Raw genomic sequence first — 21,933 nt, 5'->3', positions numbered from 1 at the left:
GCTCCGCTCTCAGAGCTGCAGGGTCAGGGCTGGGCTGGTTTTCATCAGCAGAGGGAGGGCCCTATTTGCATATCTCCTACTATGTAGCAAGCTGTGGGGTGGGACAGCTGAGGAGAGGACAGTGCCCAGAGCAGATGAGAGTGTCCTGTAAGCATGGGAAGTAATCCTGTCAGGAAAATGTAACTTCAGATTATGTGATTGTGCCTTGATAATCATTTAGCAATCATCATCTTATTTTATTTTTACATATTTGCAGAATATATTTAATTGAAGTGTCGATGTTACACTTTAAAGAAGATAAATTACGTACAGAACAGAGCAGTTGTGCAATGTGTTGAATATCACACATATGGACAGTGTCAGCCCTATTATCTCTGCCTGTGCCTCTAAACACTGGAGGAGACTGCTCCCCTGAGTCAGCTCCAGGGCAATGTGGGACATGCCTAGTGAGGTTTTCAGGCTGTCTCTCCTGTCATAACAACTGTATGTGATTTTGCTTCCCTAAGGTTTGAGGCGGTGCCCGGTGGTTGTATCATGGGTGCGGATTTATGAATAATGGTTAGCACCGTCCCCTTGCTATGAAGGTAAATGAGTTCTCATGAGATTTGGTTGTTTAACAGTGTGTGGGAACCTCCACCCTCTCTCTTTCTTTGCTCCTGCTCCCACCATACCCACCATATAAATTACTGTCAGCTCACCCTTTACCTTTTGCTAACATTGTAACTTTCCTGAGGCCTCCCCAGAAGCTGAAGAGATTCTATCGTCATGCTTCCCGTACAGCCGGCAGAATCATGAGTAAATTAAACCTGTTTTCTATATGAATTACTCAGTTTCAGGTATTTCTTGCAATGCGAGAACACACTAATAAAGCGGACATCTCCGTCATTTCACCAGGGTCCCTTGCAGTCTGCAACCACCCAGCTAAGGAGAGGGATGGTCCAGTCTCCATGACTGACACCGCCAAGGTGCTGCCTCAGGCCCAGATGGTTTGTGATGGATGTCACTTTACTAATCTTGAGTTCAGGGACTATAATGCCCTCCTCCCTCATGCCTCACAGATGGAGAAGCCACCCTGTGATTAACTCTCTCTTCTTTGGTCTGAACCCATTTCTAAGTGAGAGCCATTCTGCAGTGGTGGAATCCCACATTGTGGTGTGCTTCCTTATTTCAGGTGGGAAATGTCTGGAGCTCGCCTCTGCTGGTGCAGGTGGCCCATTTTTACCTTGGTGGTAGCCACCAGATGTGTAGAGAGGACAGGAACCCCCATGGACTTAGCCCAAACTTCATCCTCCTCTCCCTGGAGCTCTTCATGGGAACTGGGTCTTAGGGTCCCATGACAATTTAGTCATCATAGCCCTAACTAATTCGTGTGATGGCCAGAAATCCTTGAAATGTGCTGCTCCACAAGCCGCGGTCCCCAGTTTGCCATTCTGCTTCCACAGGCAGGACAGAAAGGTCTCCGATTAGTCTAAGCTAGTCTGGCATGTTTTTCTAGGAGTAGCTCTTCTTGTGACTGACACACTGTAGCCTACACAGTGAGCACTGTCTCAGTGGCTGCTCAGAGTGCAGTCAGGAGGAACCACCCACCCGAAAATGCCACAGCTTGGGCATCTGACTTTCACTTTGTAAGATGCACCCACTGAAGCGGGTCTTCCAGAACTTTTGGCATTGTGGCAGTATCCCCATACTCACGCACTGGGTCCCATCCACCATGGATAGCAGCTGTTGAGCCCCACGTAGAAATTAACAGCCTGCCCAGGGTTTCTGCAGGGGTCTCCTCTTTTTAGATTCCACTGTCTGGGTGCTCATGAGATTTTTTCTGGACCTTTTGCCAGGTTGACTGGATGTCATGCCAGACCAATATTGACACCAATAGGACTGCCATCATGTACAACAGGCCAAACCAGTGAACAAGACAGAGAGTTTGTTGAGGGCTTTCATATAGGGTGGTTCAGGAACAGCAGGCTGGACAGGAAAACTACAACCATTTGACAAAAGTATGCAGCTTATGTAGTAATGTTTACTTAACACCCTCCACCTAGCAACTTCCATTTAACCCAAAACAAAGAGCCTCAATCACCCCTAAATCCTGTGTTCCAAGTGATAGGTCAGGGGTTTGGATGTTATTCATAGATAAAAAATGAGTCTCTGGGTCCGCCACTCCTGGATTCCTTAGCTTGGAACTTGAAACATACATTTCTTTTTTCTTTTCTGATTATTCTGGCACGTTCAGTAATATGTCGAATAGGAGTGGTGAAAGTGTGCATTCTTATTCACGTTCTTCAGGAATATTTTTGCAACTTTTTCTCATTCTGTATGAAGTTGGTTTGTTGTATCTGGCTTTTTCCCCAGTTAAAATCATTATTTCTTCACTACCAAGTCCAGCACATTGAATAAATCAGTTGCATAGGTTTTTACACAATTTAAGAAGATCCCAGTTCTATTGGTTTCCTTAAGAGTTTTTGTTGGCTGTGGTATATGGCTTTTATTATTTTGAGGTAGGTTTCTTTGATGCTAACTCTGTTAAGGGATTTTTCATGAAGGGATATTGAATTTATTGAATGACTTTTTTTGCATCCATTGAGATGGTCTTTTTTGTTTTTAATTATGTTATATGTTGAATCATATTTATCAATGTGTTTATTTTAGACAATCTTTGCATCCCCAGAATAAAACCCAATTGGTCACGATGTACTGTGTTTTTATTGTGCTGTTGATTTCAGTTAGCTGGTATTTTGTTTACTATTTTGTATCTACATTCATTAGGGACAACTCTCTGTAGCTTTTCGTTGTTGTGATTGTATCCTTGCCTGATTTTGGTATCAAGTGATATGAGTTTTTGTAGACCAGGCTGGGAAAGAATCTCTTCTCTTTAATCTTTTGGAAAAGTTCCAGTAAGAATGGTACATCTAGTAAAATTAGACTGTGAATTTATCTGGTTCAAAAGGGTTGGGAGATTTTCAATTTCTGATTCAGTCTTATTACTCATATTGGTCTACTTAGGACTTCTATTCCTTCCTGGTTCAATTTTGGGGGGTAGTTGAATACTTCCAGAAATTTATTGATTTCCTCTAGATTTTCTAGTTTATGAGCATAGAGATATTCAGTATGTTTTGATAATCTTTTGTATTTCTGGGGAGTCAGTTGTAATACCACCTTTATCATTTCTGTTTTTGCTTATTTGAATCTTCTGTCCTTTTTTTTGTTGTTGACCTAGTTAGTGCTCTATCAATAGTGTTCATGTTTTAAAATAACCACATTTTGTTTTGTTGATTCCTTATATTTTGCTTTTTTGTTTCAACCTTTTTAAATTCTGCTATGATCTTTATTTATTTTCTTCTTCTAGCTCTGGGGTTGGTTTGTTCTAATTTATCTAGTTACTTGAAGTAAATGAATAGATTGCTAGTTTGTAATATTTCTATTTTTTAGTAGGCATTTAGAACTATAAGCTTCTCTCTTAGTACTGCTTTTGCTATATCCCAGGGATTTGTTATGCTGTGTCTTCATTTTTCTTTGTATTTGTAAAAATTAATATCTTAATTTTATTGGTGAGCCAATGATTGGTCAAAATTGTGTTGTTTAATTGCCTCATTTTTTATAGTTTCAACAGTTTTTTTTCTGATTGATTGTTTAGATTTTTTCCATTACTGTGCAATAAAGAACTAACATCTAGAATCTAAGAACACAAACAACTCAGAAAGAACAACAAATAATAAATTACACCATTAAAAAGTGGGCAAAAGACATCAACAAATATTTTGCGAAGAAGACATTCAAATGGCCAACAAGCATATGAAAATAAAAAGCTGAACAACACAATCATCAGATAAATGAATATTAAAACAACAGTGAGACACAACTTTACACTAGTCAGAATGCCTATTATTATAAAGTCAAAAAGTTATAGCTGTTGATGAGAATTCAGAGAAAAACATTTATACATTGTTGTTGATAATGTAAGTTAGTGCAACCTATTTGGAAAAAAAATTGTAAAGGCTTCTCAAGCAACTAAAATAGCTCTGTCATTCAATCAGCAATCCCACTCCATGATATGTACTCTGGAAAATAAATCATTGTGTCAAAAAATGCCTGCACTCATATGTTTATTGCAGCACTATTTACAATAACAAAGATATAGAGTTAACCTAAGTGTCTCGCAATGGATAATTGGATAAAGAGAATGTGATGTATATACATAATGAAAAATAATTTAGTCATAAAAAAGCATGCAATTATGTCTTTGACAGCAATATGGATGGAACTGGAGGTCACTGTCTGACGTCTAACAACTCACAAACAGAAAGCCGAATATGGTTGTTTCTCACTTATAAGTAGGAGCTAAATAATGGGTACACATAGACACAGAGAGTAGAATAATAGACATGGGTGGTTCATAAGGTTTGGAGAATGAGATCACTAATCACTTAATGGTTCCAAGGTACTATATCTGGTGAGCTTACTTTAAAAACTCGGACTTCATCACTATGCAATATATTTATGTGACATAAACGTACTTGTACCCCACGTAACTATTAAAAACTTAAAAGGGCTAAAAACCCACAAAAAATTGGGATACGTCAAAAAGATGAAGGAGGCAACTGGAAAAAGCTCCCAATTTCCAAAGAGCTGAAAAAAATTGAATAATAAAATAAATAATATAGAATTAGATTTTGACCAAAGTATTGAATATTTATAAAAACATACTGTTATTAATAAATGAATAAATAAAATACATGAGAGAAGAAGGATGTTTAAAACAGTACAATTACACAAAATTTTGTTGACATTTCTGCATTCAAAGTGTTGGAGTTTAACCTGCATCTGTGGATTATGGCATAGGCTTTGGCACATGAGAACAATCCTTGCTCACTTTAAACTTCAGAAACTTTAGATATAATACCAAAACATGATAGAAAAAGTAGAGAATTTCACAGGGCCAACATTTTGTTAAATGATGTGAAAAACACTCTAATGTAGTAGTGTAGAGATAAGTCTCAGAGTCAGTAATTCTTTGCCAAGGCCAATGCAGAGAAGAGTATTCCCAGGTTGTCTTCCTAGATTTTTGTAGTTTGAAGTCTTAGTTAAAGCTATAATCCATTTTGAGTTATTTTTCTTTTTCATATGGTGATAGGAGTCAAGTTCCCATCTTCTGCATATGGCTAGCAAGTTATCCCAGCACCGTGTATTGACTAGGTTGTCCTTTCCCCATTGCTTGTTTACTTTTTTGGGGTTGTCAAAAACAGAGGGTTGTAGGTGTGCAGTTTTATTTCTGAGTTTTCTATTCTATTTCCTGGGTCTATGTGTTTATTTCTGTACCAGTACCAAAGAGTTTTTGTTACTGTGGCTTTACAGTAGAGTTTAAAGTCGAATAGTGTGATGTCTCTGGCATTGTTCTTTTGGCTTAGGATTACTTTGGCTGTTTTGGCTCTTTTTGGTTACATAAAAAATTTAGAATAGTTTTCTTATATTTCTCTGAAGAATAAAACTGGTATATTGATAGTAATAGCAACTGAATCTGTAAAATTTGAAGGGCAATATTGCCATTTTTGTAATATTATTTCTTCCAATCCCTTAGCATGGAATGTTTTTTCCATTTATTTGTTTCCTCTCTGATTTCTTTCTGCAGTGTTTTGTAGCTTTCGTAGAGATCTTTCACCTCTCTTGTTAGCTGTATTACTAGATATTTATTTTTTATAGATATTGTAAGTGGGATTGTGTCCTTTATTTTGAACTCAGCCTGGATGTCATTGGTGTATAAAAAAGCTACTGATTTTTGTATATTTATTCTGTATCCTGAAACATTACTAAAGTTGTTTATCAAGTCTAGGATTCTTTTGGCAGAGTCTATAGAATTTTCTATGCATAGACTCCTATCAACAGCAAAAAGAGATAGTTTGAATTCTTGTTTACTTGTGTGGATGCCTTTTATTTCTTTCTCTTGTCTGATTTCTGTGGCTAGAATATCCAGTACAATGTTGAATAGGAGTGGTGAGAGTGGGTATCCTTGTTTTGTTCCAGTTACGAAGGGGAATGAATTGAGCTTTTGTTGATTCAATATGATTTTAGCTGTGGGTTTGTCATACATGCTTTTATCATCTTAAGGTACGTTTCTTTGCTGTCTAGTCTGTTGAGGGTTTTTATCCTAAAGCGAGTTGAATCTTATCAAAATGTTCTCTGGATCGATTGAGATAATCATATAGTTTTTGCTTATGATTCTGCTTATGTAATGACTCACCTTTATTGATTTGTGTGTGTCGAACTAGCCTTGCATGAAAGGAGTAACACCTACTTGATCATAACGTATTAACTTTTTAATATGCTGCTATATTCAATTCCCTGGTATTTTCTTGAAGATTTTTAGGTCTATCATCAAGAATATTGGTTTAAAATTTTCCTCTTTTGTGTGTCTTTGCCAAATTTTGTGTTCCAAGAAGACACAATAAGAAAAAGATAGATTTTTAACAAATGCTGTAAAAACTGGGCATCCATATGCAGAAAAAAAATGAGACCTTATCTCACATCATATACAAAAATCACCTAAAAATGTACTCAAGGCTTGAATATAATACGATATCTAAAATTGTAAACTCATAGAAGAAAATAGGGAAAAAAAGAAGCTTCTTGGAATTAATCTGGAAAATGATTTATTTAGATTTGACACAAAAATCACAGGAAAATAAATTATGTGCAACTATATATCTGACAACAGGTTCTATCTAAATGTATAAAAAACCCATACAATAGCAAAAAATACAAATAACCTGATTTTTAAGAGGGCAAAAATTGTGCATAGACATTGTATTCAAGGTAAGACATACACATGGCCAGCAGGACATGGAAAGGTGCTCCACACTGCTAATCATCAGGGGAATCCATATCAACCATGACTAATATCACAAACACAAAAGATAACAAAATGCTGACAGTAAACTGGGGAAAAGGGAATTATTCAGTGGTGTGGTAGTAAGGGTTATTTTATAAATTAAAAATAAATCTATTATGTGATCTGGTGATCCCACTTCTGGCTATATATTCAAAGGAAATAAAATCAGTAAGTAAAAAATATGTTTATTACAAGATTATTCATAATGGCCTAGAATTTTTTTTAAAGTTAATGACCATAGGTAAATGGGTGTATAAAGGAAATGTATACACATACAGTGGAATATTATGTGACCTCTAACAATAAGGAAACTATGACATTTCTAACAACATGGATGGGACTGGAGAACATTATGCTAAGTGGAATAAGCCAGACACAGAAAGACAAATGCTGCATTACCTCATTTATATGGGGAATCTAAAATATTCAAATTCTTAGAAGCAGAGGGTAGAAAAGTGGTTACCAGGGCTGGGAGGAGTGGAAATAGAGTGATGCTTGTCAAGGGCATAAAGTTTCAGTTGTGCAGGTTGAATGGGTTCTGGAGGTCTAATGTAAAGCAATGGGACTATAGCTATCGACACTGTATTGCAAACTTGATCTCTGGTAAAGGGATAGATCTCAGGTGCTCTCACACACACATAATAAATTAAAGGAAGAAAATGGTAACTGTGAGGTAATAGATATGATAATTCCTTGGTCATAGTGAAAATTTCACAATTTATATCAAAACATCAAGTGGTGCACTTTAAATATTTACAATTTTTATTGTCAATTATGGTTCCATAAAGCTGAACAAATTAACCTTACTTTTATGATGAAGGAATGCATACTTCCACATATTTTCTCAATAAAAATTAGAAAATATAGATAGAAAAACAAAAAATATTTATAGCAGCTTTTGTTTATGATGTTACTAAACTGGAAACAAATTCAAAGTCCATCGACAGAAAAATTGATCGGCTTATTGTCATTTATTGCTTAATGGACACACTCAAGTATAAAATTTCTCTCTCCCTGTCTCTCTTTCTCCGCATATATCAAAACTTTGAGATTTTATATCAGAGGCTACTGGGGGAAGTTCAGCCCCCGATATTTCAACGTGCACCCTTTTCTATTTTCCCTAAGTGTCGGCTGGTCTGAGAAATAAAGGGAAAGAGTAGGAAGAGAGAAATTTTTAAAGCTGGGTTTCCGGGGGAGACAGCACATGTCGGCAGGTTCCATGGTGCCCCACAAGCCGCAAAACCAGCAAGTTTTTATTAGCAGTTTTCAGAGGGGAGCGAGTGCACGGATAGGGTGTGGGTCACAGAGATCACACGCTTCAAGAGTGACAAAAGATCACAAGGCAGAAGGTCAGGGTGAAACTAGAATCACCAATGAACTTCCAAGTCCCGCTGCGCATGCACTGTCAGGAGTCAAGAGCAGAGAACCGTTCTGACTAGAATTTGCCAGGCTGGAATTTCCTAATTCCAGCAAGCCTGGGGGAGCTGCAGGAGACTAGGGCATGTTTCATCCCTATCTACATCTGCATAAGGCAGACACCCCCAGGGCGGCCATTTCAGACGCCTCCCCTGGGAATGCATTATTTTCCCAGGGCTGTTAATTATTAATTTTCCTTACTGGGGAAAGAATTCAGTGATACTTCTCTTACCCGTTTTCAGTAATAAGAGAAATACGGCTCTGTCCTGCGCAGCCCATAGGCAGCCAGACTTTAAGGTTATCTCCCTTGTTCCCTGAACATCACTGTTATCCTATTCTTTTTTCAAGATGCCAAGATTTCATATTGTTTAAACAATTTGTGCAGCTAACACAATCATCACAGGGTCCTGAGGCGACATTCATCCTCAGCTTACCAAGATGACAGGAATAAGAGATTAAAGACAGGCATAGGAGATCACAAGCGTATTGATTGGGGAAGTGATAAAATGTCCATGAAATCTTCACAATTTATGTTCAGAGATTGCAGTAAAGACAGGCATAAGAAATTATAAAAGTGTTAATTTGGGGAACTAATAAACGTCCATGAAATCTTCACAATTTATGTTCTTCTGCCATGGCTTCAGCTGGTCCCTCCATTTGGGGTCCCTGACTTCCTGCAACAAGAGGCAGTCCATTAAGTGAATAAATGACAATATGCTGATGTAATTTTACCTATGAAATAGCATAAACGTCAAAAATAACAAAAGTAGCCCCTTATCAGAAAAAGGGGTCTATAATTTTGAGTCCATTTATATGAAAATCAAAACATGAACAATGAATCTACAGTGGCAGAAATCAAGACACTGAGTTAAATGTGGCGCTGACTGGAGGCTCAGAGAAGCTCATTTGTGCTGGGGATGCTGAGTTAAATGTGGGGCTGACTGGAGGCTCAGAGAAGCTCATTTGTGCTGGGGATGGGCCTCTTCTTCATCCGACCTTGGCTGTTGGGGACAAGTGTGTTTACATTTGCCAGAAATCCTGTAATGGTACATTGCAGATCTATACATTATTACTTATATTGAAATTACATCTCATAAAAATAAAAAATTTAAAAATATTGTATAAGAAATCGTTTAAAATTCAGTAAATAATGCAAAAAAATAAAATCAAACTCAAAATGTGAACAATATAATATGAATTAATAAAAAATATTCAATAATACCTGCTAGAATTAAATCCCAGAAGTCAGAAAGATAAGGGTGACATCTGATAATAATAAGTTAATAAACATGCATTTCATAGAGAGGGGCCGATCCATCAAATCTCTCTGGCTTGAGAACACTTCATCTACTATGTCCACACAGCAATGAAGGGGGCAAGGTAGCCGGGTTTAGGGTATTTACAGTCTCTAATGTTATGCAGGGATTTTCACATAAGAGCTCTTGATATCAAATCATTCTCCGATTTGATAACCATTGGTGCCCCCTTTTGTCCATTAAAGTTATAACCGAGTATGGTACCTGGATTATCAGTTGCTGTCCCAAAGTCAGTTTATTAGCTTCCTGTGCCAGTGAAGCAGTAGCAGCTAATGCCTTAAACAAAGGGGCCATGCGTGTGCCACAGTATCTAATTGCCTGGATAAATATGCCACTGGGTGGTGCCATGACCCTATGACTTAAGTTAGGACCCCTATGACCATTCCTTTCCACTCATGGACATATAAAAAGAAAGGCTTAGTTAGATCTGGCAACCCTAAAGCTGGAGCTTGAGTCAAGGCTCCTTTGATTTATTTAAAGGCCTTTTCCTGGTTGGCCTCCCAGAGGAGGGGCTCCTTCTCTCCCCACTTTGTGGCTTCATACAATGGCTTAGCCATGAGTGAGAAATATGGGATCCAGATGCAGCAGAACCCAGCTGCCTTTAGTAACTCTCCTATTTGTCGCCAGGTGGTTGGAGTGGGAAGCACACAAAAGCCTGCTTTCATTCACTACCGAGCAATCTTTTCCCTTGGCCTAAATACTGGACACTTTCAGAGCAGATTTGATCCTTTTTCCCTAACACTTTATATCCCGTCTTCCATAGCAGGTGCAGGAGGTCTTGGGTCCCCTGAAAGCAGTCCTCACAGGTTGGGGCTGCTAGAAGAAGACAGTCAATGCACTGGAGCAAGACACAGTCACTGCTTGGTGGTGTGTAGGCGCTAAGGTCTGAGGCCAGTGCCTCTTCGAAGATTGTGGGAGAGTCTTAAATCCCTGTGGCAGTCTTGTTCAAGTATACTGTGATTCGCCCCATTGCAAAGAAAAAATAGGCTGACTAATCGGTGCCAGCTGGAGACAGAAAAAATGCATCCTTCAAATCTAGGACTGTAAACCAAGTGGTACTCACTGGAATATGTCCCATTAAAGTATACAGGTTTGGCAGCACTGGGTGGATGGTCACTGTGGCCTGGTTTACTGCACACAAGTCCTGCACTGGCCTGTATCTCCAGACGGCTTCCACACTGGCAAGAGAGGGGTGTTCCATAGTAACTGGCATTTGACTATGGTTCCTCACCTGTGAAGCCGCTCGAAGCGCTTGTGGACTCCCCGTATAGCCTCAGGGAGTAGCGGGTCCTGACGGACACGAACCAGAGTTGCTCCCGGTTTTAACTCCACTACAACTGGTGCCTGATTTACTGCCAGTCCAGGCAGGTTACTTTCAGCCCAAACGCCAGGAATTGTAGTAGGCAGCCCACGTATTTCAGCCCAAACTCCAGGAACTGTAGTAGGCAGCCCACGTATTTCAGCCCAAACGCCAGGAACTGTAGTAGGCAGCCCACGCCTTTAATGTACTCCTGCTTCCGGAGACTTTCTTGCATATAGTCTCCATTCCTCAGCCCGTGGGACAGTAAGGGTTAACACCATAGCCTCTGGGTGAGCTAGATTTAAAGTTACATCCCCTTGTGGCCCAAATGTAATCTGTGCCTGCAGTTTTTGAAATAGGTCTCTTTCCAGCAAAGGAACTGGACAATTTGGGAGGTATAGGAATTCATGTTGGACTCCGCGTCCTCCTATAACACACCTCTTTGACTGACAGAAAGGCCTCTTCTCTGAGACTCCAGTGGCTCCTACAATAGTTGCACAGTTCTTGGATAGTGGCCCTATAGGTCGGGTCACTACTGAGTGCTCAGCCCCAGTATCTACCACAAAGTTCACTAGTTGGCCCCCACTTCTAATCTGAACATAGGTTCTTGGGGGCCCAAAGAGAAAGAGCCCGGTTGTCCTAGTCCTCATATCCTTCAGCCCTGGCCAGTCCGATCAGACTGGTGTCTGGTTCCTCCTGGGTGTGACAGCCTCCTGCTGGTGGCCTTCCCATACCACAGCCCTGACCATTCTTGTTATCATTCTCTGGACACTCGTTCTTCCAGTTTCCTTTCCTTTTGCACCGTGCACATTGATCTCTTTCTAGTCTCAGCTGACTCTCAAATCCCCAACCAGTCTGGCCTCTTCCATGCCCTCATCCATACCCGCATCCCCTTGCAAAACCAGCTTCCCTTCCTGTAAGGGCAGCTGCCAGTAAATCAGCCTTCTCCTTAAGCCTTCAAGCAGCCTTCCTCTTTGCCTCCTGATCTCTGTTAATGTACACCTTGGTGGCTACCTCAATAAGCTGAGTAGCATTCATACCCGCAAAACCTTCCATCTTCTGAAAATTTTGCCTGATATCACCCTGGGCCTGACCTACAAATGACATATTTACCATAGCTGATTCTCAGTAGTCTCAGGGTTGAACAGGATGTACAGCCGATATGCCTCACAAAGTCTCTCATACAACTGGCTTGGGCTGTCATCTGCTCCCTGGAGCACCTCCGAGATTTTTCCCATATTAACTGCTTTTCTCCCACCATCCTTCAGCCCATGAAAGATTGCCTCTCAGTACCGCTGCAGGTGCTGCAACTGGGTTGCATCATTTGGGTCCCAATTGGGGTCTGTTTTAGGGAACTGACCCTGTGCCTATGCCTGGGCATTAACTGTGTCTGCAGGTGCATTAGTTTTAGCCACTGGAGGGCTGCCTGTGTCACTCTGCCATTCCTCCATGTTAAACAGGGTCAAATATGCATATGCCTGGGCATTAACTGTGTCTGCAGGTGCATTAGTTTTAGCCACTGGAGGGCTGCCTGTGTCAATCTCTGCCACTCCTCCATGTTAAACAGGGTCAAATATGCTTATGCCTGGGCATTAACTGTGTCTGCAGGTGCATTAGTTTTAGCCACTGGAAGGCTGCCTATGTCACTCTCTGCCATTCCTCCATGTTAAACAGGGTCAAATGTGCATACGCCTGGGTATTAACTGTGTCTGCAGGTGCATTAGGTTTAGCCACTGGAAGGCTGCCTATGTCACTCTCTGCCATTCCTCCACATTAAACAGGGTCAAAAGAAGCTGTTTTCAATCTGGTCATGTTGGATTGCGTGTCTGAAAAATGGACTGCATCAAGTCTATGAGAGCCTGTGGCTTCTCCATGTAGGAGGGAATATGATGCGTCCACTTTAGGAGGTCAGTGGTTGAAAAGGGCTGGTAAACGAAAGTTCACTCTCCCTTCTGGATGTGGCCATGCTCGACATAATAGACAGGTCCCCTCGTCTCTCTGAGACGCATTTGCAGGACTCGGGTGCAGCCAGACCTGAGATGGCCTGCCTGACTTCCTGGCCTTTCCACTGTAACTTCCTGCAGCTCCAATTCCTCCTTCTTAGGTGAGGCTGGGGGTGTATATATACCCTCCCGGATTTAACTCCCCATGGACAGCTGGGGCTGCTGGCCTCACAGGTGAACCTGCAGCGGGAGCAGTTGGTCTCCGCAAAGTGGGCTGGATTGGAACATAAGGAGGAGGAGGAAATTCTGTTTCCTCCTGAGGTGGCTGCAGAACTGGTTTATCTTGGCTTTCCTGTGACTTTCCCTTTTTCTCTGCAGCTGCCAGCCTGGCTGATTTTACTTTCATTTTGTCTTCGGCTGCTCAGGCCACAAGCGTCTTACAATATGCTGCTGGGGGGTGCAACCACGCTGGTCAGTTTTGTATAATATTGAGCCATGAATCGATATAGGGAAACTGATCTGGGTTCCCTGGGTGTCCTCCCACCGCAGTCACCACCCTGAACACCCGGCCAGTCACCTCCCTGTCTACACAGTACCCTCGGCCGGCCAGCCCACCCTAAAGAAGGCCATTCGGATTCACAGAGTTTTCAACCTTTGGGGGTCAGCCTAATTCCATAATCCCCTGCAAAACCTTCCTTACAGTTCTTTAACATGCATTCCGGGGGAGTGGGTTTCAACGATTTTCCTCCCATTTCCTCCCTCTACGACGCACTCTCCCTCCGACCTTCGGACCGACCAGCCCGTCTCCTATGACAGGAGCTGTCGGAGGCCGCCTGGCGAGGACAGTCCCTTATTCCCACACGGCCCCTCCTGGAACCGTCCCCTTCCCGCCCTCTCACGCGCTTCCCTCCCGCGGTTCCCTTTCCTGACCGCCCCGGCGAGCCTGTCCCCTGTGCCGTGCGGTGTGTTGTGCTTTGTCCGAACGCGCGAACCCCTCTCGCCGCCGCAGCCTCCCCGGGTGGGACTAGACGGGCCTCCCGGCAGGTGATCATCCTCCCCTCCGTCCTCCCGGGACGGGTCCCGCCTGGGCCCCCAAACCTGCCCGCGGTGCAGCAGCGCCGCCTCTGGGATCATCCCGCGGCCCTTTCCAGGCACCGGGAGAGCCGGTCTCCCCTCCGGGCCGAAGTTCTCCCCGAGGCCGCCTGGGGTCGCCGATCGCCGCAATCTGGAGCCCCGGACCCTCGGGCAAAGGAGACAATCCGTCCTCCTCCTCCGCCTCCTCCTGGCTGCCGGCTCGCGGGAAACGTTGCGGAACATCCGGAGGGCGAGGGAGACCTCGGGGTCCGGCAGGAGGATCTTCGCTGAACGCACCCCGTCCCGGGGACTCGGCGTCCAAAATACTGGGCCGCGAACAGAGACAAGGTTTTGCTTATACACCTGCTCCTAAGTGGCACGAAGGCGCATGTACGGAGGCAGGACAAAGGCCGTCAGCCAAAGCCAGGCTTTAACTCAGGTTTAGCGCACTCCCTACTCTGCAGCCCGGATGGTCCTTATCTGCTCGGTTCAAAGGAGTCTCACAAAGACTCATCCTGCCACCCCCACCATGGCATCTAGCTGGCTGCAAGCCAGCCCTGCTCAGCCTATACTGCTTAGATGAAGAAGCAGGAACCTGCAATCATTAACTATAGAAAAACAGAAACTCCTAAAACCTACAGAGCAAGAGGCAAGGTATAGTTTACACAGCAGAGGGGATGAGATTGACAGGGAAGGTCACTTACACTAAAGCAGAGGTAGGAAAACGTCCCTCTTTTCACCCTTATGTTGAGGGAGAGTCTTCAGCGCCCATTTCCCTGAGCTCTGGCCCTTAGAAAACGTTATTGAAACTTTGCCTGTTGCTGCCTTTGCCATGAGTCAGCCTAACACAGGCAGCTTGTTTCTTTCTCTTTTTTAATTTATATTTTCTTTCTTTAATTTTTTCTTTTTTCTCACCTCAACATTAGGTTGACAACTTGTGCTCTTTCCGGCTTTTTCATGTAGGCAGTAGGCACTATAAACTCTCCTCTTACCACTGCTTTGGCTGTGTCCTTGAGGTTTCAATAACTTGTTACCATTTAATTAAGATAATTTTTAAAATTTCGTCTTTATGCCATTGTTAGCCCAGATATCACTCAGGAGCAGATTTCTTAATTTCTATGTATTTGTTCAGTTGTAAGGTTTCTTTGAGAGTTCATTTTTAGTTTTATTCTCCTGTGGTCTGAGAAGATACTTGATATGATTTCATTGTTTTATAAATTCATTGAGACTTGTTTTGTGACCTATTATATATTCTGTCTTGTAGAATGCTGCATGAACTGATTACAGGAATGTTTATTCTGCAGATCGTGGACAGAATGTGCTGTAAATATCTGCTACATCCATTTGTTTCAGTGAGTTATTTTTTTTTTTTTTTTTTTTTTTGAGACGGAGTCTCGCTCTGTCGCCCAGGCTGGAGTGCAGTGGCGCAATCTCGGCTCACTGCAAGCTCCGCCTCCCGGGTTCACGCCATTCTCCTGCCTCAGCCTCTCCGAGTAGCTGGGACTACAGGCGCCCGCCACCACGCCCGGCTAATTTTTTGTATTTTTAGTAGAGACGGGGTTTCACTGTGGTCTCGATCTCCTGACCTCGTGATCCGCCCGCCTCGGCCTCCCAAAGTGCTGGGATTACAAGCGTGAGCCACCGCGCCCGGCCTCAGTGAGTTATTTAAGTGTATTTTTTCTCTGTTGACTTTCAGTCTCGAAGATCTGTCTAGTGCTGTCATGATTGTAGTAAAGTCTCCCACTCTGATTGTTTTGCTCTCATTTTTTTAAATCTCTAATAGTACTTGTTTTATGAATCTAGTTCCTCCGGTGTTTGGTGCCTATAAATTTAGAATTGTAATATTTTCTTGTTGAATTGATCCTTTTATAATTGTAGAGTGATCATCTATGTCTGTTTTTTACTGTTGTTGCTTTGAAGTCCATTTTGTCTGGTATCAGAATAGCTACTCCTGCTCACTCTCGGTTTCCGTTTTTGTGAAATACCTTTTTCCACCCTTTTACCTTGAGTTTATGTAAATCTTCGTGTGTTAGGGGAGTCTTTTAAAGACGTCAGATATTTCCATTGTGATTTTTTAATCCATTCTGCCATTCTGTATCTTTTATATGAAGCATTTAGGCCATTTACATTCAATGTGAATATTTAGATAGGAGTTACTGTTCTCTTTGCCATGTTAATTCTTACCTAGTTTTTTTTTTCACTGTGTTATTGTTTTATAGGCCTGTGAGTTTCAAGCTCTTCAGAGGTTCCCTTTATGTGCTTATTGGGCTTTTGTTTCAAGGTTTACAACTCCTTTTAGCATTTCGTATACTGCTGGTTTGGTAGGGTTGAATTCCTTCAGCACTGGTGATTCTGAAAATGACTTTACTTCTTTTTCATTTATCAAACAGTTTGGCAGAATACAAAATTCTGGATTGAAAGTTGTTCTGTTTAAGGAATTTGAAGATAGAAGCTTAATCCATCTGGCTGGTGAAGTTTCTGCTGAGAAGTCTGCCATTAGTCTGATGGGGTTTTTGTTTTGTTTTGTGTTGCTGCTCTTAGAATTATTTCCTTCATGCTGATTTTCAGTAGCCTGATGACTAGAAGCTTGGTGAGGGCAGTGTTGCAATACATTTCCCAAGAGTTCTTTGAACTTCTTGGATTTGGGTATCTACATCTCTAGGAAGGCCAGGAAAGTATTTCTCAATTTTTCCCTCAAATAAGTTTTCCAAACATATTATATTTGTTCTTCTTCAGGAACACCAATTATGCTGAGGTTTGGTCATTTTACATAATCTCATATTTCCTGGAGACTGTGTTTACTTCTTTTGGTTCTTTCTAAATTTATTTTTCTCTGATTTGGTTATTTCAAAAATACTCTAGTCTTTTTTCTTCTTCTTTTATCTTCCTATTTCTACTTTATTCTTTTTTCATTTAATTTTTTTACTTCAACTTTTTATTTTGTACTTTTTCTAGTCTATTTTTATATTTTTTCTTCTACTTTTTTCTAGTCTATTTTTAAAACTTTCCATGGCATTTTGTAATTCCCTTACTATTTCCCTGCGTTTTGTCTTTTATTTTCAGAAGTTCTAATTGGTTTCTCTTTATGATATCGATCTCTCTCTAAAAATTTGTGTTTATGTTCTGAACTGCTTTTATATATTTGTTTATGATGATTTTCACCTTCTTATATCTTCTTGAGTAGCTTAATAATCAACATTCTGAATTTCTTATCTGGTATTTTAAAGACTTCATTTTGGTTAAAGTTTATTGCTGGAGACCTAGTGTGACCTTTTTGGGATGTTATAGCACCCTGTTTTGTCATATTACTTGAGTTATTTTTCTCATTTCCTTTTATTTTGGTAGACTATTTCTTCTAATTATTATTGAAATTATGTTTGTTTTAACTGTTTCTTTTGTTTGTTTTTAAATTTATGTTTTCCCTTAAGAATGAGACTTTAATGGTTATAATTAATTACAGCCTAATTTGGTTTTTGGTCCTTAGAGGGGTGAAGACTGTAAGAGTTCCGTGGCTATGGAGAATCTTTGTATGATGGCTTTCCTATGTGTTGATTGCAGTAGAAATCTGCTCAGTCTGTGAGCAAGTTCACTATCTTCTATGGGGTTAGAATGGTAGAGGTCTCTTAAACCTTAGTTCATTCCTCTGTGGCATGCACGTATTTATTTATTTTCCCCCAGTGATTTATTTGCTGATTTGATGGTTCAGGCTTCAGACCAGTAGGGGGCTTGTCCCTGGATAGAAACCAGCTGTGGCTAAATCAGGTGGTAAATGAAGTCCCAGCCTTGACAGAGGTGGCTGGAGGAGCTTTTAGTGAGTCACACTGAGGTCTTATCTGGGGGAAGGGTTGGAGCCACCTCAGCTCTCTTGCCAGGTCTGTAGTAAAGTTATGCACCTCTAAGACACTCTCCTATCCCAGGATTCTGGCTATTCAGGTCAGACAGGCATGTCTTTTCCTCTGTACAAATGTTGAAGTGTTAAATACAGAGGAATTGTGACTCTGTGTCTGGTGAAAACCTGAACCTGGAGAGTGCTCTTTCTGGGGGATGCAGTCAACATGATGTGTTCCAGAAATGCTGTCTGTAGTTGCACCCATGCTGAGCTCTTGTGGGAGAGACCCCAAGTGTGCCTGCAGTGGTGTACAAGAGGGAAAGGCTTCCTCTTCTTCAAGATTCTTCACAAGTAACAGGGCTGTCTATTGAGACAGAGCTGAAGACTTTCTCTGCTGAGCTCAGCACTGTAACTGTGCCTCTGCTAAAAGAAGTTTCCCACGAATGGAGGGATCTGATGTTCAAGGCCTGCCATCCAGATTATCTTGTCCCATAGGGTGTTCCCTCAATGTGGTTCACTCCCTTCCCCTAGGAGTAGGAGAACCTGGGAGCCATACTACTGTGTGTGTTGTTGCTTCTCTAGGTCTAGCCGCCCAGTGAAGTTGACACACTTCAGGCTGGTGTTGGGGAATGTATGTAAGGGATCCGGTGGTGTGATGTGTCCTCAAATTTTTCAGCAGTGAGCAGTGAACTAGGTCTGATGGAAGTGGCAGGGGAGTGATGGAGACTGTGAAATTCCTTAGATATTGATAGCCTTTGTGTGCTGGCTTTCTTGAATGCTGGTTATAGCAGTAATGAACTGGTCACATGGACAGACTCAGGACCTCCTGGTCATCCATAGTGGTGCAGGCACTGGTCATAGCTGAGATCACACAGTCATTCTCTCCTTTCTGGGTGCAGTGATAGTCTACCAGGAGATACGGTGATGGACTGTTTATTGGCCTCCTGCTTGGAGGTGGTGCTTCCAAAAGAGCACCAGCTACAGTATTAACAGTAGGGTTTTTGCTTGGCTTATGTTGCCCAGGAATAGGGGCTACTGTGTATTCTCAGGCAGTGGGTGTGGCCCTGTATCTCCCAAAAGATGCCGCCCTTTGTATTAAGCTGCCAGGGCAGGTGGCTGCATAAAGCAAGGTGAGGGCTGGGCCAGGTGGGTTTCTGCTCTGAGTATCCTTGTGCAGGGCAAGCAGCAGCCTCTCTGGGTGTGGCGGACACCTGATAATAGTGATTCTATTGTTAATCTGCTGTTTAATTTTGTTTGTCATCTCATCACTCTTGAGAGTTTTTGAAACTATGATAATCAGGCATATTGGCCTGTAATTTTATTTACTTGTAGTGTCTTTTCCTTGCTTTGGAAATAGGGCCTTCCAAAATAAGCTTGGATATATTTCTTTCCCTTTATTTTGTTGGAAATTTGAGTAGAGATTCTAGGTTTTTTTAATTTTTGATAAAATTCAGTAGTGAAGCCATGAAGTTCTTGACTTTGATTTGAGATGTTTGAAAAATCACTGACTCAATCTCTTTACTCATTGGTCTGTTAAGATCTTTTTTAATTGGAGTCTCACTCTGTTGCTCAGTCTGGAGAGCAGTGGCTCGATTTTGGCTTTCTGCAACCTCTGCCTCCCAGGTTCAAGTCATTCTCCTACCTCAGCCTCCCGAGTAGCTGGGACTACGGGACTGCGGGTCAACATCACCACACCCAGCTAATCAGTGTATTTGTAGTAGAGACGGGGTTTTGCCATGTTGGCCAGGCTGATCTTGAACACCTGACCTGAGGTGATCCACCCACATCGGCCTCCCAAAGTGCTGAGAATACACATATGAGCAACCACGCCCAGCCCAGATTTTTTATTTCTTGGTGGTTCAGTTTTGATAGGTTGTATGTCTTTAAAAATTTATCTATTTATTTTAATTTATCCTTAACCAAACAGGTTCTAAAATACTTGCAAGATTACTCACAGGAAATCTATTTATGAAGGAAGTCTTTGTTATATCAAAATACTTACAAATTGGCACAAAGATAAATTATTCAGTGCATATTTTTAAAAGGAAAACAATAACAAAAACAAGATAACCTATTAACAGTACAAAAATGGATTAAATGAGTTTGGAAAAGTAAGTAGAAAATAAAAGAAAGAGGGAGTAAGAGTGGATAGGAGGGAGGAAGGCAAGCGAGCAATGATGAACTGTGTAAAATTTTCACTAATTAAAAGACTATCATACTGAAGAGGTGCCTATTAGGCAGCCTTTTGATGTTAACCATGTAATACACACCATGAACAACCTTGTAGAACACACAAGAGCCCCGTCAGAGAACTGGATGGGCCAGGTCTCCCATCCAGTTGCCTTAGGGGCTGGGAACCCTCCCATGTTGTTCTCTGGTTCTTGCTCCTGAGGACACAAACAGCCAGTGTTTCCTCCCCGGATGAATAGAGAGGTCCCTGGGGAGGGTGTGTCTGGCAGCTCACTCTGCACCTGCACCGTGGAAGGTTTTAGATGGTCCCTCTCACACAATAATACATGGCGGTGTCCGTGGCCTTTAGGCTGTTCCACTGCAGGTAGGCGGTGCTGATGGACTTGTCGGCTGAGATGGTGACGTGGCCTTGGAAGGACGGGCTGTATCTGGTATCAGAGTTCCCAGGATAGATGCTCCCCATCCACTCCAGTTCTTTCCCGGGCATCTGGCGCACCCAGTGGATCCAGTAGCTGGTAAAGCTGTATCCAGAACCCTTACAGGAGATCCTCAGAGACTCCCCGGGCCTTTTCACCTCTGCTGCAGACTGCACCAGCTGCACCTCGGCAAAGACTCCTGTGTGAGAGACACAAAATTTGCAACAGGGGCTCCCTGCTGCCCATTCTTCTCTGTGACCTCAAACCCTGGGCAGGACTGACCTTGGAGAACAGCCAGGACGAGGGAAAGGATGACGGTTGAGCCCATCCTGGAGGAGGACAGAAAAGAAAGCACTGAGATCCCAGCTGGGTGGTGAAGTAGACTCACTGTGGAGGAGAGCCCTGGGTTTAAGTGGGGAGGCCCCCATTTGAATTTGCATAGTTGCCGCCCTGGCCTGAAGGAAGAGTCTACAAGGTTTATAACCCAGAACCGCAACTGCAGAAAAAAGGCTGGCCTGAGCTTCTTGGGAGGGGCAGAATAAGGTCTTAATAATTCCTTACACCCACCTCTTCTCCCTCCCCACTCTTGTCCATGGTCCTACAAGACCCAAACTGGGGCCTCCCTTCTTCCCACCCTTCTGTGTGACCCTGTGAAGGTGGTAAATCTAGATGAAATCATGTGTGTTTTAAAAAATGAGAAACAGAACCAGGAAATGCTGTGAAGACAAAATTCAAATGCACATATGCCTGGTAATAAGAAGTACAAAAAAAACCCTACTTTCTACTTGCTGGCAATTTCCCATGAGTGTGATTATGGTCTGGGCACCCAGCAAAGGCAGGACCACCCTAGGGCCTCAACAGTTCTCAACTTGATTAACTTGCCAGACCTTCACCCATGCCAAATCACACATTTTTCCTGGTCATTTTGTCTTCTAGATTTCTACAGTCTGCCAATTCAACATAAATAGGGAATATTTGTTTAGGTCTCTGAATTGCTGATGGAACTGAAGGGATTGCCGTTGCTGCACCCAACTCCTGGTAGTTCTGTTTTAAGTCCTTTGTGTTAACCCCAGCACCTTCTTGTTTTAGTTCTTTCATTTTTTAACATTTATTTTATGATATCCACATTGCTTGGAGGAGACCCTTAACTATCCCCTGTGTCTGCCCCATTTTCTTGTGAACCACTCATTTCATTAGCACCTAAAAGATCCAAATGAAAAGCCAAGGCAACACAAACTACACAGTTTCTAAAATATTTGCCAGATTGCTCATGGGAATTGTACCTGGGGTGCAGAAGCAAAAGGACTTCTCTTTATCACAGCACAGGCCATGACCTAGGTAAGGTGCATGTGAAGCAATGTCCAGCAGCATCAACAGAAACACACAGCAGCAGGACCTGGATAAGGTGCATGCTAAGCAATGACCGTCAGTATCAACATAAACACATAGCACCATGGCTTACATGTGCAGCATTGGACTCCTCATCTGGAGAGCCCACTTTGCATTTTAAAGAGAGAAAGGGCAGTCTCATTCTCAGGGTAGAGAAACTTTACATGATCAGGATCC

The 21,933-nt window shown here is 42.2% G+C and overlaps 1 gene segment (V, D, J or C); it reads right to left on the bottom strand.

Moving 5' to 3' along the window:
* Nucleotides 1-20,240: 20,240 nt before the first annotated feature.
* On the bottom strand, nt 20,241-20,695 carry LOC116463936 (immunoglobulin heavy variable 5-51-like). The segment is given in 2 exon segments: nt 20,241-20,566; nt 20,650-20,695. Coding segments are annotated over 2 exon segments (363 nt in total).
* Nucleotides 20,696-21,933: the final 1,238 nt, after the last annotated feature.

The sequence above is a fragment of the Hylobates moloch genome, unplaced genomic scaffold (assembly GCF_009828535.3).
Source record: "Hylobates moloch isolate HMO894 unplaced genomic scaffold, HMol_V3 SCAFFOLD_88, whole genome shotgun sequence".
NCBI classification, from domain to species: domain Eukaryota; kingdom Metazoa; phylum Chordata; class Mammalia; order Primates; family Hylobatidae; genus Hylobates; species Hylobates moloch.
This window is presented reverse-complemented; position numbering and strand designations above follow the sequence as displayed.